Source organism: Papio anubis, chromosome 8 (assembly GCF_008728515.1).
Source record: "Papio anubis isolate 15944 chromosome 8, Panubis1.0, whole genome shotgun sequence".
NCBI classification, from domain to species: Eukaryota; Metazoa; Chordata; class Mammalia; order Primates; family Cercopithecidae; genus Papio; species Papio anubis.
In genome coordinates this window covers 20422397-20449013 of record NC_044983.1, presented here as the reverse complement: position 1 = coordinate 20449013, position 26617 = coordinate 20422397, and the positions used below count along the sequence as shown (strand labels likewise).

Below are 26617 nucleotides of genomic sequence, written 5' to 3'. Positions count from 1 at the left end.
TAAGTATGATGTTAGCTGTAGGTTTTTTGTAGATTTTTAAATCAAATTGATGAAGTTCCCCTCTATTCCCAATTTGCTGGGAATCCGTTGTTTTTTTTTTTTTTTTTTTGAGATGGAGTTTCACTCTTGTTGCCCAGGCTGGAGCGCAATGGCACTATCTCGGATCACCGCAACCTCCGCCTCCCAGGTTTAAGTGACTCTCTTGCCTCAGCCTCCTGAGTAGCTGGGATTACAGGCATGCACCACCACCATGCCCAGCTAATTTTGTATTTTTAGTAGAGACTAAAAATAGTAGTTTAGTAGGGTTTCCATGTTGATCAGGATGGTCTCCAACTCCTGACCTCAGGTGATCCGCCCACCTCAGCCTCCCAAAGTTCTGGGATTACAGGCGTGAGCCACCGCACCTGGCCTTTTTTTTTTTTTTTAAATCATGAATGAGTGTCAAATGATTTTTCTTCATCTACTGAAGTGGTCATACGATTTTTCTTCTTTAGCTTGTTGATGGATGGATTGCATTAACTGATTTTTGACTGTTGAACCAGCCTTGCATAACTGGAATAGAACCCACTTGGTGATTTTACTAGTTTCCTGGGGCTGCTGTAACAAAGTACCACGAACTGGGTGGCTCAAAACAGCAAAGATTTATTCTCTGATGGTTCCCAAGGTATCAGCAGAGCTATGCTTCCCCTAAAGGCGCGATGAACAAATTTTTGCTAGGCTGCAGTGGTTCATGCCTATAACCCCAGCACTTTGGGAGGGCAAGGCGGGAGAACTGCTTGAATCCAGGAGTTACAGACCAGCTTAAGCAACACTGTGAGACCCTGTCTTTACAAAAAAATTAAAAAATTAGCCAGAAATGGTGGCACATTCCCGTAGACCCAGCTACTCAGGAGGCTGAGGCGGGAAAACTGCTTCAGCCTGGGAGGTAGTAAGCTATGATCATGCCATTGCACTCCAGCCTGGGTGACAGAGCAAGACTGTCTCAGAAAAAAAAAGAAATAAAAAAACTTTCCTTGTCTATTCAAGCTTCTGGTGTCTCAATCCTTGGCATTTCTGGCTTGTAGAGACATTCTTCCAATCTCTGCCTCCTCCTTCCCGTCACCTTCTCCCGTTTGTCTGCATCTTCACATGGTGTTCTCCCTGTCTGTGTCCTATCCCTGTCTTCTTAGAATAATACCCGTCACTGGCTTAGGGCCCACTCTAATCTGGTCTTACCTCATCTTAATTTGATTACATCTACAAAGACCCTGCTTCCAAATATGATCATATTCACAGGTTCCAGGTGGACATAAATCTGGAGGAGCGTTATTTAACTTAGTATAGTCTCAATGCAGAATTCTTTTTACACAGGCTCATTCTGCTAATGTTTTGTTGAGGATTTTTCTGTAGTTTTCCTTTCTTGCAATGTCTTTATCTGGTTTTGGTGTGAAGTGGCATCTCATGGTTTTGATTCCCAACTCCCTAATGACAAATGATATTTAGCTTCTTTTCATGTGCTTAATATTTGTATATACTCTTTGAAGAAATGTCTAGTCAAAATGTTTGCCCATTTTAAAATTGGGTTGTGTTTTTCTTGTTGAGTTGTAAGAATTCTTTATATATTCTGGATACTAGAACCTTTCTACATGTATTGGATGAATGACTTCTCCCATTGTATGCACTCTTTTAACTTTCTTAATAGTGTCTTTTGAAGCACAAAAGTTTTAAATTTTGATCAAATCTATTTTTTCTTTGGTTGCTTTTGCTTCCAGTGTCATATCTAATAAACTGTTGCCTAATATTAATAGAGATGGTCACAAAGATTTACATGTATGTTATCGTCTACAGTTTTAGTTTTTTTTGTTTTTGTTTTTTGAGATGCAGTCTCACCTGTCCCCAGGCTGGAGTGTACAGTGGCATGATCTCAGCTCACCACAACCTCCAACTCCCTGGTTCAAGTGATTCTCCTGCCTCAGCCTCCTGAGTATCTGGGATAACAGGCATGTGCCACCACACCCAGCTAATTTTTTTGTATTTTTAGTAGAGATGCGGTTTCATCATGTTGGCCAGGATGGTCTCGATCTGACCTCGTGATCCGCCCGCCTCGGCCTCCCAAAGTGCTGGGATTACAGGCCTGAGCCACCACGCTCGACCAGTTTTATAGTTTTAATTCCTACATTTAGGTCTTTGATCCATTTGGAGTTACTGTTTGTATATTGTGTAAAGAAGAGTTTCAATGTCATTCTTATGTATGTGGATATCCAGTAGTCCCAGTACCATTTCTTGAAAACATTATTCTTTCCCCCACTGAATGGCAAACTTGCTGAAAATCAGTTAACCAGCCATAGGCACATGGGTTTATTTTTGGACTCTCATTTTTACTTCACTGATTTGAGTCTATCTCAATGCTACTACCACAGTCTTGTTTATCTCTGTAGCAAGTTCTGAAATTAGAAACTGTGAGTTTACTTTGTTCTTCTTTTTAAAGATGTTCTTGATTATTCTGTGATTTTGCATTTCCATACGAATTTGAATATCTGCTTATCCACTCCTGCAAAAAAAATGTTACTTTTGCAATGGATCTTGTTGCATTTGTAGATTCACATTTGGAGAGTTAAACCAAAGTACTCCATCGTTTTCTGCTAATACATAAATGTTGTTTTTATTTATTTATTTTTGAGATGGAGTCTTGGCCTGCCACCCAGGCTGGAGTGCAGTGACGTGATCTTGCCTCGCCGCAACCTCTGCCTCCTGGGTTCAGGCAATTCTTCTGTCTCAGCCTCCCTATTAGCTGGGATTACAGGCATGCACCACCACACCCAGCTGTTTTGTTTTGTTTTGTTTTGTTTTTGCATTTTTAGTAGGTTTTGCCATGTTGGCCAGGCTGGTCTCAAACTCCTGACTTCCAGTGATCCGCCCACTTCGGTCTCCTAAAGTGCTGAGATTACAGGCCTGAGCCACCACACCTGGCCATAAATGTTGTTTTTAATTTCAAATTCCAATTGTTCATTGCTGGCACACAGGAAAGGAACTGACTTTTAGGAGACTGACTTTTGCGTAATAACTGTGTATCCTGCAACCTTGCAATTCTTGCTTACTAGTTCTAGCAGGTTTTTTGTTGTTGGTGGTGGTTCCCTGGGATTTTCTACATAATCATGCAAACTGCAAAGATAGTTTTCTTTTCTCCTCCCCAATATTCCCAATATTGCATCTTAACAATATTGTCTTCCAATCCATAAACATGAGATGTCTTTCCCTTTATTTAGATCTTCAATTTTTCTTTTTTTTTTTGAGACGCAGTCTGGCTCTGTCGCCCAGGCTGGAGTGCAGTGGTGCAATCTCTGCTCACAGCAAGCTCCGCCTTTCAGGTTCACGCCATTCTCCTGCCTCAGTCTCCCGAGTAGCTGGCACTACAGGCACCCACCACCACACCTGGTTAATTTTTTCTATTTTTAGTAGAGATAGGGTTTCATCGTGTTAGCCAGGATGGTCTCCATCTCCTGACCTCATGATCCGCCCGTCTTGGCCTCCCAAAGCGCTGGGATTACAGGCTTGAGCCACCGCGCCCAGCCCAATTTTTTTTTTTTGAGATGGAGTCTTGCTCCTGTCGTGCAGGCTGCAGCAGTGGCATGATCTTGGCTCACTGCAACCTCCATCTCCCGGGTTTAAGCAATTCTCCTTCCTCAGCCTCCCGAGTAGCTGGGATTACAGGCATGCACCACCACACCCTGCTAATTCTTGTATTTTTAGTAGAGATGGGGTTTTGCCATGTTGGCAAGGTTGGTCTTGAACTCCAGCCTCAGGTGATCCACCCGCCTCAGCCTCCCAAAGTGCTAGAATTACAGGCGTGAGTCACCGCGCCTGGCCTACATCTTCCATTTCTTTAACAATGCTCTGTCGTTTCCAGTATGTCTAGTATTATTTATTTATTTAGAGAGAGAGTTTTGCTCTTTTTGCCCATGCTGGAGTGCAATGGCACAATCTCGGTTTACTGCAACCTCTGCCTCCCAGGTACAAGCGATTCTCCTGTCTCAGCCTCCCAAGTAGCTCGGATTACAGGCAAGCACCACCACGCCCAGCTATTATTATTATTATTTTGTATTTAGTAGAGACGGGGTTTCACCATGTTAGTCAGGCTGGTCCGAACTCCTGACCTCAGATGACCACCCACCTCAGCCTCCCAAAGTGCTGGGATTACAGGCGTGCACCACCGCACCTGGCCTAGTATCTTTTTTGTTAAAAATTTTTCCTACATAGCTTATTTTTATGCTATCATAAATTGTTTTCTGAATTTCATTGTTGGATTGATCATTGCTAGTGTACAGAAATACAACTATTATGTACTGATCTTGTATCTTCAACCTTGCTGCCCTCATTTATTAGCTCTAATTGTATGTGTGTACTCTTTAGGATTTTCTATATACAAGTTCCTTTCATTGTTTTACTTCTTTTCCAGTCTGGATCCTTCTGCAGTTTTCTTTTTTTTTTTTTTTTTTTTTTTTTGAGACGGAGTCTCGCTCTGTCACCCAGGCTGGAGTGCAGTGGCCGGATCTCAGCTCACTGCAACCTCCGCCTCCCGGGTTCACGCCATTCTCCTGCCTCAGCCTCCCGAGTAGCTGGGACTACAGGCGCCTGCGACCTCGCCCGGCTAAGTTTTTGTATTTTTAGTAGAGACGAGGTTTCACTGTGTTAGCCAGGATGGTCTCGATCTCCTGACCTCGTGATCCGCCCGTCTCGGCCTCCCAAAGTGCTGGGATTACAGGCTTGAGCCACCGCGCCCGGCCTTCTTCTGCAGTTTTCTTGTGATGGCTTTGTTTGGCTTTAGCATCAGGGTAATACTGACCTCATAGTATAAGCAGGGAAGTGCTCCTCCTATTTTGGGTGAAGTTTGTAAAAACAAAACAAAGCAAAACTGGTTTCTTATTTAAATTTATGGTCTAATTCCAAAATTTCAGTATTTTGTGTATTTCCAGGGATTTGTCCATTTAGGGCATCTAATTTGTTGGTATATAGTTGTTCACAGCATTCTCTTATAATCCCTGCATTTCTGTAAGGTCAGCGGCAATGTTACCGCTCTCATTCCTGATCTTAGTTATCAGATTCTTCTATTTTTCATAAATGGGCTAAGCTAAAGGTTGTCAATTTTATTTCCTTAAACCAACTTTTGGCTTCATTGATTCTTTTTCTAGTCTCCATTTAATTTATTTATGCTCTAATCTCTACCAATATTATTATTTTTAGAGACAGGGTCTCACTATGTTACCCAAGCTCGTCTTGAACTCCTGGGCTCATGTGATCTCCCACCGCAGCCTCCGGAGTACCTGTAACTACAAGCGTGAGCCACTGCACCCAGCTCTCTGATGTCTATTATTTCCTTCCTTCTCCTTGTTTTGGGTTTAGTTTGTGGTTGTTTTCTGTTTCCTTAAGGTGGAAGCTAGTTTGTTTTTAGATCTTTCTTATTTTAAAATACAATGTTTATCGCTATAAATTTTCCTCTAAGCACTGCTTTACTTACATCTATAAATTTTGATATGTTGGCCGGGCGCGGTGGCTCAAGCCTGTAATCCCAACACTTTGGGAGGCCAAGACGGGCGGATCACGAGGTCAGGAGATCGAGACCATCCTGGCGAACACGGTGAAACCCCGTCTCTACTAAAAAATACAAAAAAACTAGCCGGGCGAGGTGGCGGGCACCTGTAGTCCCAGCTACTCGGGAGGCTGAGGCAGGAGAATGGCGTGAACCCGGGAGGCGGAGCTTGCAGTGAGCTGAGATCCGGCCACTGCACTCCAGCCTGGGAGACAGAGCCAGACTCCATCTCAAAAAAAAAAAAAAAAAAATTTTGATATGTTTTCAGTTTTCAGTCATCTCCCAATTATTTCCTAATTTCCCTTTTAATTTCTTCTTTGAGCCACTGGTTATTTTGAAGTCAGTCTTGTTTAATTTCCATGTATTTGTGAATTTCCCAAATTTCCTCTATTGATTTCAAATTTCATTCTATTGTGGGTTGAGAATATATTTTGAAAGATTAAAGTCATTTTTAAATGTATTGAGCCTTGTTTTATAGCCTATCATGGAGAGCAGTGCCACGTACATTAAGAAGAATGTGTATTTGGTGGCTGGGTAGAGTGTTCCATAAATGTCTGTTAGGTATGGTCAGACTACATACAGTGTTGTGCAAATCTTCCATTTCCTTGTTGATCTTATGTCTAATTGTTACATCTAAGACTGAAAATAAAGTTTTGAAGTCTCAAACTATTGCTGAATTGCCTATTTCTCCCTTTAATTATATCAGTTTTTCTTTCCTGTATTTTTTGGGTCTCTACTGTTAGGTGCACGTATATTTATAATTGTTATGTCTTTCTCATGGATTGACCCTTTTGCTATTACAAAATGTCATTCCTTGTCTCTATTTACAAGTGTTATTTAAAAGTCTGTTTTGTCTGAGGCCGCGCACAGTGGCTCATGCCTGTAATCCCAACACTTTGGGAGGCTGAGGTAGGTGGATCACTTGAGGCCAGGAGTTCCAGACTAGCTTGGTCAACATGGTGAAACCCTGTCTCTACTAAAAATACAAAAAAAAAAAAAAAATTAGCTGGGTGTAGTGGTGTGCACCTGTAATCCCAGCTACTCAGGAGGCTGAGGCAGCAGAATTGCTTGAACCCAGGAGGCGGAGGCTGCAGTGAGCCGAGATCATGCCACTGCACTCCAGCCTGGGCGACAGAGCAAGACTCCGTCTCAAAAAAATAAAGTGTATTTTGTCTGATATTAATATAGCTATTTCATCTCTTTTGGTTATAGTATACCTATACTAGGCAGAAAGATTGCTTGAGACCAGGAGCTCGAGGCTGCAGTGAACTCTGATCACACCACTGCACTCTAGCATGGGCAACAAAGACCCTGTCTCAAGAAAAAATAAATAGGATTACAGGCACAACCACTACGTCTAGCCACATTTTTCTCTTAATTTGTACTGTCAAACACTATCTTTTGAGTGTTGAGTCCATTTGCACTTAATTTAATTATTAATAAGGTGAGATTTACATCTACCTTTTTGCTATTTGTTCTTCTATCCCTCATATCTTCGTCATTCTTTGATTTTTCCATTACTGCCTTATTTTGTATTAAACAGCCATTTTCCAGTTACTGTTATAATTCTCTTATTTACTATATATTTTGGAGTTATAGTGGTCCTTTTGGGGATTAACATCTTTTTTTTTTTTTTTTTGGAGACAGAGTCTCACTCTGTCACCCAGGCTAGAGTGCAGTGGCACAATGTTGGCTCACTGCAATCTCTACCTCCTGGGTTCAAGCAATTCTCCTGCCTCAACATCCCGAGTAGCTGGGATTACAGGTGCCTGCCACCATGCCCAGCTAATTTTTGTATTTTTAGCAGAGATGGGGTTTCACTATGTTGGCCAGGCTGGTCTCAAACTCCTGACCTCATAATCTGCCTGCCTCAGCCTCCCAAAGTGCTGGGATTACAGGTGTGAGCCACCATACCCAGCTAAAATTAACATCTTCATTTACAATAATCTTGCCAGGCACACTAGTTTATACCTGTAATCCCAGTGCTTTGTGAGGCTGAGGTGAGAGAATAACCTAAGCCCAGGAGTTCAAGACCAGCCTGACCAACATAGAGAAACCCTGTCTCTGTCTCTACTAAAAATACAACATTAGCTGGGCGTGGTGGCGCATACCTGTAATCCCAGCTACTTGGGAGGCTGAGGCAGTAAAATCACTTGAAGCGGGGAGGCGGAGGTTGCAGTCAGCCGAGATTGCGCCATTGCACTCCAGCCTGGGCAACAAGAGCGAAACTCCATCTCAAAAAAAAAAAAGAAAAGAAAAAAACTTTTTAAAGTTATTAGGCACAATGGTGCGTGCCTGTAGTCCTACCTACTCAGGAGGCTGAGGTGAGAGAATCACCTGAGTGCAGGGAGGTCAAGGCTGCGGTGAGCCATGATCAGGCCACTGCACTCCAGCCTGGGTGACAGAGCAAGACCCTGTCTCAAAAATATAAAAAAGTAAAATTTACAACAATCTCATTTGCTTGGTTAACACAAAGTTATTTTGGTAATATACAAACACTTTGCTCTCATGTGGCTCCATTCCCTCCCATCTCCTTTGTATCTTTATTGTTGTACAAATTACATCTTTACACACTGCATTCACATCCAGCTACATTTACAATTACTGCTTTGTTTGTTGGTCTCTTAATCAGAGAGAAGAAAAATTACTAGCATAAATACGTTTTGGCTGTCCTTTATATTTATCTATGTAGTTATTTATTCTGGTGGTACTTATTTCTTCATGTGAATCCAAGTTACTGTCTAGGTGTCACTTCATTTCAGTGTAAAGGACTCCCTTTAGTATTTCCTGTAGGACAGGTCTGTTAGTGACAAATTCTCCCAGTTTTTGTTTATTTGGGAATATCTTAATTCCTCTTTTTTTAAAAAAAGATATAATTCACATAGCATAAAATCCATCATTTTAAAGTGTAAAATTCAGTAGTTTTCAGTGTATTCACTAAGTCATGTACCTATCAAAATTACCAAATTTTGTATTTTCTTTTTTTTTTTTTGAGACAGTCTCACTCTGTCACCCAGGCTGGAGTGCAGCGGCATGACCTTGGCTCAATGCAACCTCCGCCTCCTGGGTTCAAGTGATTCTCCTGCCTCTGCGTCCCGAGTAGCTGGGGCTATAGGCACCCACCACCATGCCCAGCTAATTTTTGTATTTTTAGTAGAGATGGGGTTTCACTGCAGGTGGGAGCCACTGCACTTGGCCCCAAATTTTCTATTTTCATCACCCCAAGAAGAACCTTGTCCCCAGGGCCAGGCGGGGTGGCTCATGCCTGTAAGTCCAGCACTTTGGGAGGTCAAGAAGGGTGGATCACCTGAGGTCAGCAGTTCAAGACCAGCCTGGCCAACATGATGAAATCCCGTCTATGCTAAAAATACAAAAAATTACCAGGCATGGTGGCGGGTGCCTGTAATCCCAGCTACTCGGGAGGCTGAGGCACGAGAATCGCTTGAACCCACAAGACGGAGGCTACAGTGAGCTGAGATCATGCCACTGCACTCCATCCAGCCTGGGCAACAAGTGAAAACTGTCTCAAAACAAAAACAAAAACAAAAACAAAAAACAAGGCCAAGCGCAGTGGCTCATGCGTGTAATCCCAGCACTTTGAGAGGCTGAGATGGGCGGATTGCGAGGTCAGGAGATTGAGAACATCCTGGCTAACACAGTGAAACCTTGTCTCTAATAAAAAACAGAAAAAATTAGCCGGGCGTGGTGGCGGGCGCCTGTAATCCCAGCTACTTGGGAGGCTGAGGTAGGAGAAGGGCGTGCACCTAGGAAGCGGAGCTTGCAGTGAGCCGAGATTGCGCCACTGCACTCCAGCCTGGGCGACAGAGCGAGACTCTGTCTCAAAAAAACAAAACAAAACAAAAACCAACAAAAAACAAAACAAAACAAAAAACAAAAACACAAAACAAAAAACAAAACAAAACAACCCTGTACCCAATAGTAGTTCCTCCTCATTCTTGCCCTTCCTCCTCATTGTCTGGAAACCACTAATCATCTGGTCTCTATGAATCTGAGCTATAATTCATATGCTACAATTCACTGAATTAAAGTTTTTTATTATATACCCATATATATGTAACCACTACCATAGTCAATTTTATAACATTTTCATCACCTCAGAAAGAAACCTCATACTTTTGAGTAATCACCCTATCCATACTCCAGTTCCCTCCTTGACCCCAGTCCCAGGCAACCACTAACCTTCCAGTTTCTATAGACGTTCGTGTTCTGAACATTTCTTATAAATATTCAGAAATTTTTTTTTTTTTTTTTTGGAGACAGTCTTGCTCTTGTTGCCCAGGCTGGAATGCAATGGTGCGATCTTGGCTCACCGCAACCTCTGCCTCCCGGGTTCAAGCAATTCTCCTGCCTCAGCCTCCCAACCAGCTAGGATTACAGGCATGCGCCACCATGCCCGGCTAATTTTGTTATTTTTAGTAAAGACGGGGTTTCTCCATGTTGGTCAGGTTGGTCTTGAACTCCCGACCTCAGGTGATCCACCCGCCTTGGCCTCCCAAAGTGCTGGGATTACAGGCATGAGCCACTGCACCCGGCCCAGAAACATTTCTTCTATGTGATCTTTTGTGACTGGCTTCATTCACACAGCATGTTTTCAAGATGTAGGTATTGCTTGTTGTTGATCCTGTTTATTTACCTGTATTCTTCTTACATTAAATTTATATTATTGTTCTTTCCTCTCATAGCTTGATAGTTATACTCTTTTACTCTTCCTTTAGTAGCTACCCTAGAGAGTACAACATCTATAGCGTACCAAAGTGTAATGTAAATGAGTACTTTTACCTTTTCCTCAACAATTCAAAGACCTATGAATATTGGGACATCATTTACTTCTTCCTGATATATGTGCTGTTGTCATAAATTTCAATTTATATGTACATACAAATATATAGCCACATGACATTTTTTTCATGTTTTAGATGGAATAGATTCATTTAAATTTACCTTCATAATTGTTACTTTTATTGTTACTTATCCCTTTAACCATTTCTAAACTTCTATCTGGGATCATGTTCCTTCTAGCTGAACAATGCTTTTTATATTTTCCTTCAATGTAAGTCAACCATTGTCTTTTCAGATGTTGTTTCTGCCTCCTTTAACCTACTTCTGAGCCACTTCTTATGTACATATTATATTTTAACCCCCCATCTATTGGCCTGTTACAGTTTGATTATTTTTATTTTTGTTTTTGAGAGACAGAGTCTCACTGTGTAAGCCCAGGCTAGAGTGTAGCGGCACAATCTCAGCTCACTATAACCTCTGCCTGCCTCGCAGGTTCAGGCCATTCTTGTGACTCAGCCCCCCGAGAAGCTGGGATAACAGGGGCGCAGCACCACACCTGGCTAATGTTTGTACTTTTAGTAGAGACGGTGTTTCACCATGTTGGCCAGTCTTGAACACCTGACTTCATGTGATACACCCGCCTCAGCCTCCCAAAATGCTGAGATTACAGGCTAGGTTGATTATTTTCTGCTCACCTATCTTTCAGTTGATTCTTTCCAGCCTCAGCTATATCTAAGCTACTGTTATCCATTGTTAGGGGATGAATTATGCCCTCCACAACATTCATATGTTGAAGTCCTAAACCCCAGTACCTCAGAATGTGACTGTTTTTTAAACATAAGATCTTAAAAGAGGTACTTAAGGTTAAATGGGTCATGGCGGGACCCTAATCCAATATGACTGATGTCCTCATAAGAAGAGGAGATGAGGACACAGACACAAGGAAGACCAAGGCCCCCAAAAGAAACCGACTCTGCCAACTCTTTGAGCTTGGATTTCTGACCTCCAAAACTGTGAGGAAATAAATTTCTGTTGGGTAAGCCAGTTGGTGGTACTTTGTTAGTCATTTATAGCAAACTAATACACCCATCTACTGAGTTTGATTTCAGTTAGTGTAGTTTTCATTTCTAAAAATTCCAATTACTTTTTTCATGCTAATTCTTTGTCAAAATTCTTAATGTTGTATTTCATTTCTTTCAATAATTTAAGTAAAAGTCATTTTTATTTTTATTTGCAACAGGGTCTCGCTCTGTTGAAAGGAGGAGTGCAGTAATGCAATCATGGCTCACTGCAACCTTAAACTCCTTGGGCTTTAGAAATTAAAGAAAATAAATTAGAAAACAAAAAAAAAGAAATTAAAAATTAAAAATTTTAATTTCTTTTTTGTAGAGACGAGATCTCACTATGTCGAGCAGGCTGGTTGCAGACTCCTGGCCTCAAGCAATCCTTCCACCTTGGCTAAAAGTTACTTTTAAATGTGTCTGATCAATTACCTGAATCCTCTGTAGTCAGAATTTATTATTTATTTATTTATTTATTTTTGAGACGGAGTCTCGCTCTGTAGCTTAGGCTGGAGTGCACTGGTGCGATCTTGGCTCACTGCAACCTCCACCTCTCGGGTTCAAGTGATTCTCTTCCCTCAGCCTCCTGAGTAGCTGGGATTACAGGTGTCCGCCACCACACCTGGCTAATTTTTTCTATTTTTGGTAGAGACGGGGTTTCACCATGTTGGCCAGGCTGGTCTCGAACTCCTGACCTCAGGTGATCCACCCGCCTCAGCTTCCCAAAGCGCTGGGATTACAGGTGTGAGCCATCTCGTGCCCAGTTTAAATTTCCAGTTTTCAACAAAGAATTATGATGCTTGCCAAGAAATAGAAAAGTAGGACACGTATGCATGGGGAAAAAAAGTCAACAGAAACTGTCATGGAGGAAGCCCAGACATTGGTCCTATAGACACAGTCTTTATATCAACTATTTTAAATATTGTTCAAAGAACTAAAGGAAACCATGTCTTAAGACCTTAAGGAAAGTATGAGAATGTGTCTCACCAAATAAACACTATCAATAAAGGCATAGAAATTCAAGGGCTGGAAAGTATGGTAATTGCAATGAAAAATTTACTGGAGATGCTTAACAGCAGATTTGAGCAAGCAGAAGAAATAACCAGCAAACCAGAAGTGATGTCAGTTGAGATTATATCCAGTATAACAAAAAGAAATAAGAAAGAAAAATGAAGACAGCCTCTGAAACCTGGGAGACACCATCAAGCACACCATTATATAAATATTTGCTGTCTCAAAAGGAGAAGAACAAGAGTAAGGGGCAAAAAGAATATCTGAATAAATAATTAACAAAAATTTCCCAAATTTGAGGAAAAACATCAACGGACACATCCCCAAAGCCTAAGGAACACCAAGCAGGATAAACTTAAAGCTGACCTGCAACATCAGCTATCCCCTGGGTCTCCAGCCTATTGGTTCATTCTGCAGATTTTGAATTTGCCAGCCTCCATAACTGTGTGAGTCGATTTGTTAAAATAAATCTATACACATGCTCACACCCTATCAGTTGGTTTCTCTGGGGAATGCTAATACAGAATTAGCACCAAGAAAGTACGAGATAATAGAACTATACAGGAACAAAGTTTCTATATAATATTGCTATAGTCTGAATGTGTGTCCTTGCCAAATCTCATGTTGACATGTAATTCCCAATTATCAGAGGTGGGGCATGGTGGGAGGTGTTTGGATTATAGGAGCAGATCCCTCACGAATGGCTTGGCCATCCCCCAGTGATAAGTGAGCTCTTGCTCTGAATTTACACAAGATTTGGTCATTTAAAAGTGTGCACTACCTCTTCTTTTCTCTCTCTCACTCTCTCTCTCTCATTTACTCCTGCTTTCACCATGTGAAGTGCCTGCTTCTGCTTCACCTTCCACCATGACTGTAAGCTTCCTAAGGCCTCCCTAGCAGCTGAGTGGATGACAGCATTACACATCCTGTAAAGCCTACAGAAATATGAGCCAATTAAATTCCTTTTCTTTATAAATTACCCAGTCTCAGGTATCTCATTACAGCAATGCAAGAACGGCCTGACACAACTATTAAAATTAATTTGGTATTAATCTGAACAAGACTTTTAAAAGTTAATATGCAGAAAAATCATCTGATAAAATCCAACATACTTTCATTATAAAAATACTCAGCAAATTAGGAGTAGAAGGAAACTTTCTTAACATGGTAAAGGAAATTTATTAAAAACTCACAGCTAACATCATATACAATTGTGAAAAACTGAAACCTTTGCCTCCACTATCAGGAAAAAGACAAAGATGCCTGATTTTAGCACTGCTATTCAATACCATAATAGAAATCCTAGCCATAACAATTAAGGAAGAAAAGGAAATAAACTAAGAAAATTAAGAAAGAAAAGGAAATAAAAAGAATTCAAACTGAAAAGAAAGAAGACTCCATTCCCATATGCAAATAACATTCTGTACCTAGAAAATCCCAAAGAATTAAAAAAAAAAAAAAAAAAGCAATAAAAAAACTACTAGAGCTCATAACCACATTCAGCAAAGTTACAGGGTACATGATCAACACAAAAAAAAGTTGTGTTTCTAAATACCAGCAATGAACAATCAAAAAATGAAATTAAAACTATTCCATTTACAATAGTATCCAAAAGAATAAAATACCTTAGAATAAACTTTAACCAAAGAGGTAAAAGACTTATACATGGAAACTACAAAACACTGCTGAAAGAAATTAAAGAAGATCTCAATAAATAGAAAGACATTCTGTGTCTATATGCTGGAAGACAGTATTATTAAGATGGCAATACTCTTCAGAGTAATCTAGATATTCAACACAATCCCTATGGAAGTTTCAGTGGCCTTTTTTTGCAGAAACAAAAAAGCCTTGTCTCAAATTCATATACAATTCCAAGGGGGCACTGAATAGCAAAAACAATACTAAAAAAGAAAATGAAGTTGGAAGACTCACATTCTCCAATTTCAAAACTTATTACAAAGCAAAAATAATCAAAACAGTGTGTTACTGGCATAAAACGAGACGCACAGATCAATGGAACAGAATTAAGAGTCCAGAAATAAACCCAAACATCTGTGACCAATTGATTTTCGAGTAGGGTGCCAAGATTTCTCAATGGGGAATCCTCTCAACAAACGGTGCTATGACAAGCAGATATCCAGACGCAAAAGAATAAAACTTGACCTTACTTCACTTTGTATAACTCAAATCAGTGACTTATATGTAAAAGTTAAAAAGTGTAAAATTGTTAGAAAAAAATATAGGGGACAAGCCTTCATGACCTTGGATTTGGAAATGAATTCTTAGATTGAGCACCAAAACCATAAGGAACAAAAGATACAATAAATAAACTGCATGTTATCAAAATTTAAAATTTTCGTGCAGCAGAGACCATAATCAAGCAAGTGAAAATCTACAGAATGGGGGGAGATATTTGTAAATCATACATTAAATAAGATCATACTTTCCAGAATATTTTTAAAACTCCTACAACTCAACAACAAAAAGACAAATAGTCCAGTTTTTATATGGGCAAAGGATTTGAATGACACAAATACACAAATGAGCAACAAGCACATGAAGGATGTTCAACATCATTGGTCATTAAAAAATGCAAGTCAAAACCACAATGAAATACTTCACAACAGTGATGAATCAAGCCCGGCGTGGTGGCTCACGCCTGTAATCTCAGCACTTTGAGAGGCCGAGGTGGGTGGATCACCTGAGGTCGGGAGTTCAAGACCAGCCTGACTAACATGGAGAAACCCTGCCTCTACTAAAAATACAAAATTAGCTGGGCGTGGTGGTGCATGCCTGCAATCCCTGCTACTCAGGAGGCTGATGCAGGAGAATCGCTTGAACCCTGGAAGGGGAGGTTGCGGTGAGCCAAGATCGCGCCCTTGCACTCCAGCCTGGGCAACAAGAGTGAAACTCAGTCTAAAAAACAAACAAACAAACAAACACAAAAAACAGTGATGATTTAAAAAAACAGAAAAGGCCAGGTGTGGTACCTCACTTTGGGAGGCCAGCAGATTGGGAGGCCAAGCTGGGCAGATCACCAGAGGTCAGGAGCTCGAGATCAGCCTGACCAACATGGTGAAACCCCATCTCTACTAAGAAAAAAATACAAAAATTAGCTGGGCTACCCAGCTACTCAGGACGCTGAGACAATAGAATCTCTTGAACTCAGGAGGTGGAGGTTGCAGTGAGCCAAGATCGTGCCACTGTACTCCAGCCTGGGCGACAGAGTAAGACCCAGTCTCAAAAAAAAAAAAAAGTAAAAAAACAGAAAACAGCAATTGTTGGCAATGGTTTGGAGAAACTGAAAACCTCTACATTACGGGTAGGAATGTAAAATGATGCTTGGCCACTGTGCAGAACAGCTTGGTGTTTCCTCTGAAAGTTAAACACAGAACTACTATATGACCTGGCAATTTCACTCCTAGGTATATATCCAAAAAGAACTGAAAATGGGAACTTAAACAAATACTTGTTCAGGAATGTTAACAGCAGCATTATTCACAATAGTCAAAACGTGAGAACAGCCCGAATGTTTATCAACAGTGAATGGATCAACAAATTGTGGGATAAATACAATGGAACATTATACAGCCACAAAAAGGAAAAAAAGTATTAATATAAGCTACAAGATAGATAAACCTTGAAAACATGCTCAGTGAAGTAAGCTAAACACAAAAGGTCGCACATTTAAAAGTTACTATACAATATAGGTAAAATAGACAAATCAGTACAGACAGAAAGCTAATTAGATATTACCAGAAATTAGGAGAAGGTGTGAATAAGGAATGATTATTTAATGGGCATGGGGTGTTTTTATGGGGTGATGAAAATGTTTTTAAACTAGAGATCCTCTTACCTCAGCCCCCCAAGTACCTGGGACTACAGGCACATACCACCACGCCCAGCTAATTTTTCTATTTTCAGTAGAGATGGGGTTTTCACCATGTTGCCCAGGCTGGTCTCAAATTCCTGGGCTCAAGCAGTCCACCTGTCTCGGCCTCCCAAAGTGCTGGGATTACAGGCACAAGCCCCTGCACCTCACCTATTTCACCTCAATTTTTCTTTTCTTTTTTTTTTGAAGCAAGCAAGCAGGACATGTTGATGGCCAACAGTAAAACCTTCCAGGCTGGGAAGGCGAGTGGAACTCTGGGAGTGGATATCCCAGTGTCCTTGCTTGAGGCAGTCCATCTGGCTCTGTGAAATGAGTAGACGCTGAAGAGCTGCAGTAGTGCAGAGATAGGCTGAAGCTATTCTACATGTTCCTTCTGAACCCTGTGAAGCACTGTCAACAAGAACTGTTCTGGCTGAATAAGAGACTGCAGACGGCTATGGGGCAGATTCCCCAGCAGTAAGGCTCTGCACTTGGTTGGCAAGTTGGACTTACTCTGGTAGTCCCAGGAGGCTGTGACAGTGCCTGACATGAGCAGACACTTACTACAGACTGGGTTTTGCATACCTGCTGGTAGATGCAACGCCCAATACTATGAAAGGACTAAAACAAGGGTGGGTGCAGTGGGTCACACCTGTAATCCCAGCACTTTGGGAGGCTGAGGCTGGGAGATCACCTGAGGTCAGGAGTTTGAGACCAGCCTGGTCAACATGGTGAAACCCCATCTCTACTAAAAATACAAAAATTAGCTGGGTGTGGTGGCGCACGCTTGTAATCCCAGCTACTTGGCAGGCTGAGACAGGAGAATCACTTGAACCTGGGAGGTGGAGGCTGCAGTGAATGGAGATCACATCACTGCACTCCAGCATGGATGACAGAATGAGACTGTCTCAAAAAAAAAAAAAAAAAAAAAAAAAGGACTAAATCAAAAGATAATCCATCAATTTGGACCACGGAGTCACGTTTCTTCAAACCAAAGAACACACTTTCATCGTCACAGTTAACAGTTTGGTAGATAATTAGAATGGGCAACTGAAACATCTGTTGTCTAAAGTGGAGGAAAGAAAAACCTAAAGGGCTGGCTTACACACTTTCTTTTTTTTTTTTTTTTTTGAGACAGAGTCTCGCTCTGTCCCCGGGCTGGAGTGCAGTGGCCGGATCTCAGCTCACTGCAAGCTCCGCCTCCTGGGTTCACGCCATTCTCCTGCCTCAGCCTCCCGAGGAGCTGGGACTACAGGCGCCCGCCACCTCGCCCGGCTAGTTTTTTGTATTTTTTAGTAGAGACGGGGTTTCACCGTGTTAGCCAGGATGGTCTCGATCTCCTGACCTCGTGATCCGCCTGTCTCGGCCTCCCAAAGTGCTGGGATTACAGGCTTGAGCCACCGCGCCCGGCCAGGCTTACACACTTTCATGAGTGTGTGCTCACACTCAACAGGGCCAGGGCCTAGAAAACATCTCCACTAGGCAGATTTCTCCCCTTTTTCTGACGAATTGAAGGAAGAGGAGTAGGCAGGATGCTGTTGTGACTTTATAATTCTTCCCTGGGGGCAGGATGTGGTACAACTATACTTTTCTCTTTCTTTCCCACATGAACTCAACAGTCTTTTTTTCCTACCTGATGTAGTACACCTGGGATCAGGGCTATACTGCAGGTGCCAGAAGCTGGGATGACTTCTGTATTAGTTTGCTAGGGCTGTCATACAAAACAAGCTCGCTTAAACAACAGAAACTTAGGCCGGGCGCGGTGGCTCAAGCCTGTAACCCCAGCACTTTGGGAGGCCGAGACGGGTGGATCACAACGTCAGGAGATCGAGACCATCCTGCCTAACACGGTGAAACCCCGTCTCTACTAAAAAATACAAAAAACTAGCCGGGCGAGGTGGCGGGCGCCTGTAGTCCCAGCTACTCGGGAGGCTGAGGCAGGAGAATGGCGGGAACCCAGGAGGCGGAGCTTGCAGTGAGCTGAGATCCGGCCACTGCACTCCAGCCTGGGCGACAGAGCAAGACTCCGTCTCAAAAAAAAAAAAAACCAGAAACTTACTGTTTCACAGTTCTGGAGGCTGGAAGTTCAAAACCAAGGTGTTTACAGCCCTTTTGAGGGTTGTAAAGAAAATGATCTGTTCATGCCTCTCTCCTAGCTTCTGAGAGTCTCGGGGGTTTCTTGGCTTACAGACAGGTGTTCTCCCTGTGTCTTCAGATTATCTTCCATCTATGTGTGTCTGTCTCTGTGTCTAAATTTCCTCTCTTCATAAAAACATAGTTATATTGGAGCAGGGCCCATTCTAATGACCTCATTTTAATTTAATCAGATGCAAAGGCTTTATTTCCAAATAAGGTCACATTCACAGGTACTGGGGATTGGAACTTCATCTTCTTGGGAACACAAACTCATAGCAAGCTCTAAGCAAGAAAGTAACTATACTTTTAAACCTTTATGTTAGAGTTCCTAAGGACCTGATGGGGGTGAATTGTACCTTCATTCCATCTGGCAAAACTGGGGTTCACAGGGAATGCAGTTATATTGCCTAGTAGTAGAGAAAGCCCACTAGTTCTGTACCTGTGTAACACTGCCCTATATGAATCGGACTGGACTGAGGGGCAGACATTTGCTAGGCTAGTATTGCTGCCAGCAGTCTAGATCAGCACAGTGGTCAAACTTAATGTCCCTTCCAAAAGTGGAAAGGTGGGGGTATAAATGGAGAAAAGGAAGAATGATATCTGAGGATTAGGGAAAGAACAAATGGTTATACAGTGAGCAAAATCCAATATTCCTTTTTTTTTTTTTAGACAAAGTCTCGCTTTGTTGCCCAGACTGGAGTGCAGTGGCATGATCTCGGCACACTACAACCTTCGCCTCCCAGGTTCAAGTGATTCTCCTGCCTCAGCCTCCCAAGTAGCTGAGATTACAGGTGCCCGCCACCATGCCCAGCTGATTTTTGTAGTTTTAGTAGAGACAGGGTTTCATCATGTTGGTCAGGCTGGTCTTGAACTCCTGACCTCAAGCCATCCACCCACCTCGGCCTCCCAAAGGGCTGGGATTACAGGTATGAGCCACTGAGCACAGCCCAAAATCCAAAATTCTATTGGTGCCTTGGGAGAGGCTTAGAGTAAGATGTGATATTGCTTGTTAGCTCAACTAAACGCGATGCCTAAAGGGGTTACTGACCCATGTTACTGAGAGGACTCCTGCTTTTGAAACCTGACAATGTTGAATGGAAGCCTGCAAATCTAAGTGGCACGTATCTGGGAGACGCTTTAATCATGCAGTATGATGATAATCTGGACTAATTATTTATGACTGAGTAGGACTCTAATAATGTGCCAGTATCTTTGACTCTTACATTTCAGAGTATATCTACTATTATGCTACAAGATGAAATAACCCTAATATTGTTGGGAAGATTCAACTAACTCATTGTAAACAAGTCTTACGATGATGCTGATATTAATAATCAATTGTATTGGGAAATTAGGTTAAGGACACTACAGGATGTAATACTGATTAAAAAAATGACTGGGCCGGGTGTGATGGCTCATGCCTATAATCCCAGCACTTTGGGAGGCTGAGGTGGGCAGATCGTGATGTCAAGAGATGAAGACTATCCTGGCCCACATAATGAAACCCCATCTCTACCAAAAATACAAAAATTAGCTTGGGTGTGGTGGTGTGTGCCGGTAGTCCCAGCTACTCAGAAGGCTGGGGCAGGAAAACTGCTTGAACCCAGGAGGTGGAAGTTGCAGTGAGCCGATATCGCGCCACTGCACTCCAGTCTGGTGACAGAGCGAGACTCCATTTAAAAAAAAAAACTGGCCTGGGGAAAGTGTCTGGCTCTTGAGATACGAGAGTAATCACAACCGGAGATAATTCTAACAAAACGGCATTCGGCTGGGCATGGTGGCTCAAGTCTGTAATCCCAGCACTTTGGGAGGCCACAGCAGACGGATCACTTAAGGTCAGGAGTTTGAGACAAGCCTGGCCAATACGGTGAAATCTCATCTCTACTGAAAACACAAAACTGAGCTGGGTGTGGCGGCATGTGCCTATACAGGACAGGACAAAAAAGGAAAGGACAGGATAAGGAAAGGAAAGGACAGGGATAAGGACAAGGACCAGGACAGGACAGGACAGGATGGGACAGGACGGGACAGGACAAGACAAAGCAGGGTACTCAGCTGGGCGCAGTGGCTCACAGCTATAATCCCGGCACTCTGGGAGACTGAGGTAGGCAGGATAGCTTGAGGCCAGGAGTTTGAGATCAGCCTGAGTTTGAAACCAGCCTGAGCAAGACGGTGACACTCTCTCTCTACAAAAAATACAGAAATTAGCTGGGTGTGGTATGTGCCTGTAGTCCCAGCTACTTGGGAGGCTGAGGTGGGAGGATCCCTTGAGTCCAGGAGGTTGAAGGTGTAATGAGCCGAGATTGTGACTCTACACTCCAGCCCAAGCAACAGAGCAACCCTGTCTCAAAAAAAAAAAAAAAAAGTGGGAGGGTGGGAAGGAAACCCATCAAGGAAAAGCCTGGTTACAGAAAAAGGAGAAGAGCAAAATCAACTATTCAAGGAAAAGGATAAGAATATTTGGAAACATTTATGTAACACAGCTATAAGGCAACATGAGGCAAGATGTTAACAATGAGGGAAAACTGGATGAAGGATGTATGGGAACTCTTATCCTATTTTGCAACTTTCATTCCAAAATAAAAAGTTTATTTACAAAAAAAAAAAAAAGAATATTTGGAAATATTTTATTATTGCATGCGAGTCCAGAGGACAAGTGAGAGATTTAGAATGGAGAAAATGGGCTTTGGACTAGCAAGCCCTGAAGCAAAATGGGGCTGAAAATGTGTAAGAAGGCAACTGTTTGGAGGTGTTGGAACTTCCGGTGGTTAATGCCATTCCTAGGGGAAGATATTAATAAAACTGGGGATCCAGAGGTAGTCAGAATCTTAGAACCCCAAAGCAAATTTGTTGAGGCTGCTGAGGAGCCAGGTAAGCTCTGGGAGAGGCATGATCAAAATCGTTTATTTTTTATTTGTTTTAGAGACAGGCTTTGTCAATCGGGCTGGCATGACCATAGCTCACTGGAGCACTGGACTCCTGGGCTTAAGGGATCCTCCCATCTCAGCCTCCCGAAGAACTGGGACTACAGGTGCACGCCACCAAGTCTGGCTTATTTTTTTCAATTTTTTTGTAGAGATGAGGTCTTCACTTTGCAAAACAGTTTACACACAAAGATTCCTTCCACTAGGTGCAGAACAATTGGAGAAATGGCAAAAGCTGGCACAAGACTGAAGCAATTCTCCTGCCTCAGCCTCCCAAGTAGCTGGGATTACAGGTACCCGCCACCACACCTGGCTAATTTTTTTGTATTTTTAGTAGAGATGGGTTTTACCACGTTGGCCAGACATAATGAGGACCTGAATCAAATGAAACCTTTTGGCCAGGTGCAGTGGCTCATGCCTGTAATCCCAGCACTTTGGGAGGCTGAGGTGGGAGGACTGCTTGAGCCCAGGAGTTCAAGACCAGCCTGGGCAAAATAGCAAGATCTCATTTCTACTAAAAATTTTTAACAATTAGCCAGGCGTGGTGGCACATGCCTGAAATCCCTGCTACTCTGGAGGCTGAGGCAGAGCAAGACCCTGTCTCAAAAAAAAAAAAAAAAAAAAAAAAAGAATTCTTTTGATTCAGAGAACATTTATATTTAGACGAGCCAGTTTTATTCTAGATTTAAAATTAGATTTATTTTTCCTTTGACCTGGTTCTACGGAGTTTAATAAATACTACTTAAGTTCATAGTTCAGATAAAGAAACAAAGACCAAAACGAACTGTTATTTGACTTAGAATAGAGTTGTGATACTAGAAATTCAATGAAAATCGCCAGGAGAAGTGTCAGCTTAGTAATGGAAGAGATGGAAAAGGAATCAAGACAGCCCCTGTGCTTGTAGTACACTGCTCTTTTACAAAATAGCCACAGTGGCTGGGCACGGTGGCTCACGCCTATAATCCCAGCACTTTGAGACGCTGAGCGGAGTGGATCACCTGAGGTCAGGAGTTTGAGACCAGCCTGGCCAACATGGCAAAACTCCATCTCTACTAAAAATACAAAAAAAATAGCCAGATGTGATGGTGGGCACCTGTAATCCCAGCTACTTGGGAGACTGAGGCAGGAGAATTGCTTGAACCTGGGAGGCAGAGGCTGCAGTGAGCCCAGACGGTGCCATTGCACTCCAGCCTGGGCAACAAGAATGAAATTCCGTCTCAAAAAAAGAAGAAAAGAAAATAGCCACAGTAGGTCAGGCATGGTGGCTCACGCCTATAATCTCAGCACTTTGAGAGGCTGAGACGGGCAGATCACTTGAGATAAAGAGTTCAAGACCAGCCCAGCCTGGCCAGCATAGCGAAACCCCGTCTCTACTAAAAATACAAAAAAAATCAGCTGGGTCTTGTGGCACATGCCGGTAATCCCAGCTACTCGGGAGGCTGAGGCAGGAGAATTGCTTGAATCCAGGAAGCAGAGATTGTGGTGAGCCGAGATCGCGCCACTGTACTCCAGCCTGGGTGACAGTGAGACTTCGTCTCAAAAAAAAAAAAAATGCCCCCGCAGTGGCTCACACCTGTAATCCCAGCACTTTGGGAGGCTTAAAAGGGTGGATCATGAGGTCAGGAGTTCAAGACCAGCCTGGCCAAGATGCTGAAACCCTGTCTCTACTAAAAATACAAAAATTAGCCAGGCGTGGTGGCACATGCCTATAATCCCAGCTATTCAGGATGCTAAGGCAGGAGAATCGCTTGAGCCTGGGAGGCAGAGGTTGCAGTGAGCTGAGATGGTGCCACTGCACTACAGCTTGGGCAACCAGAGTGAGACCCTCTCTCAGAAAAAGAAAATAGCCACAGCAATATCTCTGGTGCCACATATTCTTTCAGACCCTTGCCACCCTTGGAGTAGGAGGTGGAATCAACTGCCCTCCCCTCAAAGCTGGGTGGGACTTCGTGACTCCTGGACAAGTAGAATGCAGCAGACGTGACACTGCATTACTTCCACTGTTAAGGCATTAAATGCAGCATGACTTCCACTGGCACTCTTTCTTGTGGAACGTTCAAGCTTTGAATCCAGCCAGCATGCTAGGAGGAGGCCCAGAGAGCCCATGTGGAAAGACCATACAACAAGGCCCACATGGAGAACTGGAGCCCACTGCTGTGCCTTGTCCAGTTCCTGATTGTGAACATCAAACTTGCTCATTTCATGCCACTAAGTTTCAGGGTAACTTGTTACATAGCCATCCATAACCAGTGTTCAAGTAATTTACAACCCAGTGGGATGGATAAATAAGGATACAAATAACAAATATAAGGCAGCATAGGGATGGAGCAGTGAGGGAAGAAGGGGAAAGGCTTCACAGCTAGGTCTTAGAAGACAGATCAAACTTCGAAGGAAAACAGTTACAACAATAACAAAAAGGAAAGTCTGGTAGAACTTGGTGACTCAGTAGCATAACATATAGACCTTGCCGGAGACAGACTTAAAAAAAAAAACAACATAACCTCTAATAACTGAACAGTATTAAACTATTTTCAGGACGCTGTAGGAAACATTATTCTATAAAGAGACAAGGTGGAGCCTTAGAGACTGACTTCAATCATATGAAATTATTACATTTCTTGCTGCTTAGCCTCTATGCAAAGGTTAAGGTCTAACCCTGACCCTAAGAAATGAAAGGCACTTATCAGTGCTTCCTTTGATGTACTGGCCAAGGCAGAAATCAGTACCTTGCTTGCTCACTGTTCTAGACCCAGTATCAGCTTAATTACAGCAATCCTCCATGGTTAGCATTCTTTAGAGTTCGAGGGGTGATTTATAAGGAGGCATTTGTCTTGAACCAAAATGAAAAGAGCCAGCACCTAGTAAGTTATAAAAAGCTGAGTACACTCATAAGCTGCTTTAATTGCTGAAACTTATCCCCAACTTCCCTGATAAGGGCATGAAGATTATGTCTAGAGACATCAGGCTGACAACCTGAGAAATAATTATTACTTACTAAACCAAATGAAAGCATTTAGCTCTTTAGCTCTTTGAGCTGATCTGTACAAGCTGAAGCCTGAAAGGAGGAGCTCTGAGCTGCCTGCTCAGCAGCAGCTGTTTGGGAGACTCACCTTTGATTTGAGATCCCTCTCACCACATCAGACTTCCTGTAAAGTGTTCACATAGGTAATCCTTAAAAAGCCCGAAACTTGGCCAGGCGCAGTGGCTCGCAGCTGTAATCCCAACACTTTGGGAGGCCCAGGCAGGCAGATTACCTGATGTCAGGAGTTCGAAACCAGCCTGGCCAACATGGTGAAACCCCATCTCTACTAAAAATACAGAAATGGACAGGCGCGGTGGCTCATGCCTGTAATCCCAGCACTTTGGGAGGCCGAGGCAGGCGGATCACAAGGTCAGGAGATCGAGACCACGGTGAAACCCCATCTCTACTAAAAATACAAAAAATTAGCCAGGCGTGGTGGCGGGCGCCTGTAGTCCCAGCTACTCAGCAGGCTGAGGCAGGAGAATGGCATGAACCTGGGAGGCAGAGCTTGCAGTGAGCTGAGATCGCGCCACTGCACTCCAGCCCGGGCGGCAGAGCGAGACTCCGTCTCAAAAAAAATTACAGAAATTAGCTGAGTGTGCTGGTGCGCACCTGTAATCCCAGCTACTTGGGAGGCTGAGGCAGGAGAATCGCTTGAACCCAGGAGGCAGAGGTTGCAGTGAGCAGAGATCGCACCACTGCACTCCAGCCTGGGCGACAAGAGTGAGACTCCATCTCAAAAAACAAACAAACAAACAAAAACAAAAAAAACCCAGAGACCTGAGAATTTCTGTTCTCCTCACCTCATAAAACTTTTTTAAGGAGCCCACGAGGCATAACTTCAGGCTGTCCACAATCTCCTGATGCGGCATCTGGAACACCACCCGGGAATACCATTTTGTGAGGGTGCTGGGGTCAGGGTGAGCAGAGAGACAGAGAGAGGAAGATGAACAAATGCTCAACAGGGACAGCCTATGGCTTGTGTCAGTAACACAGGTTTCTCTATGAATCAATCCAACAACAAATACCTAGAAAATGCATTTATGCTATATGTAAGAACAAGTAGTGATGTGGGGAAAAGATATATTTAAGTCATATGCAGAACACAGATATGTGTACTTGTGGCCGGGCGTGGTGGCTCACGCCTGTAATCTCAGCACTTTGGGAAGCCAAGGCAGACAGATCACGAGGTCAGGAGATCAAGACCATCCTGGCTAACACGGTGAAACCTCGTCTCTACTAAAAATACAAAAAAATTAGCCAGGCGTGGCGGCAGGCACCTGTAGTCCCAGCTACTCAGGAGGCTGAGGCAGGAGAATGGCGTGAACCCAGGAGACAGAGCTTGCAGTGAGCCGAGATCGCGCCATTGCACTCCAGCCTGGGCGACAAAGTGAGACTCCGTCTCAAAAGAAAAAAAAAAAAGTGTAATTGTGGATATTTCCTACAAAACTGCTCCAACAGAAAAAATTTAACAACTTAGATATCCACCAAGAGAAGATTAAATAATGATACACAGAATAAATTCTGTGCAGCAGTTGAGCTGGTGGAGATTTATTTGTAATGGTATGGGAAAATGTACAGTTTAAGTGCATATTAAGCTAAGGAATAATGTGCCTAGAAATATCCCATTTGTGTATATAGATGTGTATATGTGTACATATATCAGAGATATATATCACATGTGTTAATATATGCATAAAAGAGAATCTGAAAGTATATACACATCAAACCTTTGGCAGCTGTTAATACGAAAAGCTGGACCATGAGGAATTCTCACTTTCTAAATTTCTGCAGATATTTGGAATGAGCATGCCTTTTTTTCCCAATTGGAACAAACGATCAAAAAAACCTCATTTCTGGGGGAAAAAATGCCAACAACAACAACAAGGCAGCACAGCCCCAGCCTTGGAAGAGGCCGCTCTTCAGCTGGGAAGCACATTCACACTGGTGCCAAGTTTGTTAAATAAGCTGCATAGCCAGGTGCAGTGCTCATGCCTGTAATCCCAGCACTTTGGGAGACCGAGGCAGGTGGATCACTTGAGCCCAGGAGTTCGAGACCAGCCGGGGCAACATGGTGAAATCCTGTCTCTACAAAAACAAGCTGGGTATGGTGGCGCATGCTTGTGGTCCCAGCTACTTGGGAGGCTGAGGTGGGAGGATCACCAAAACCCAGGGAGGCTGAGGTTGCAGTGAGCTGTGATCACGCCACTGCACTCCAGCCCGCGT

The 26617-nt window shown here is 42.9% G+C and overlaps 1 protein-coding gene across 4 annotated transcripts in view; it reads right to left on the bottom strand.

Moving 5' to 3' along the window:
- The window catches only part of PIWIL2 (piwi like RNA-mediated gene silencing 2), an 89345-nt gene that overhangs the window by 17780 nt on the left and 44948 nt on the right, over positions 1-26617 (bottom strand). For all 4 annotated transcript variants that reach the window (XM_021942110.2, XM_017961856.3, XM_021942109.2 and 1 more), the window contains one exon: positions 25195-25300. In XM_021942110.2, the coding sequence (XP_021797802.1) occupies positions 25195-25300 (106 nt within the window). The remainder of the gene's footprint in view (positions 1-25194; positions 25301-26617) is intronic.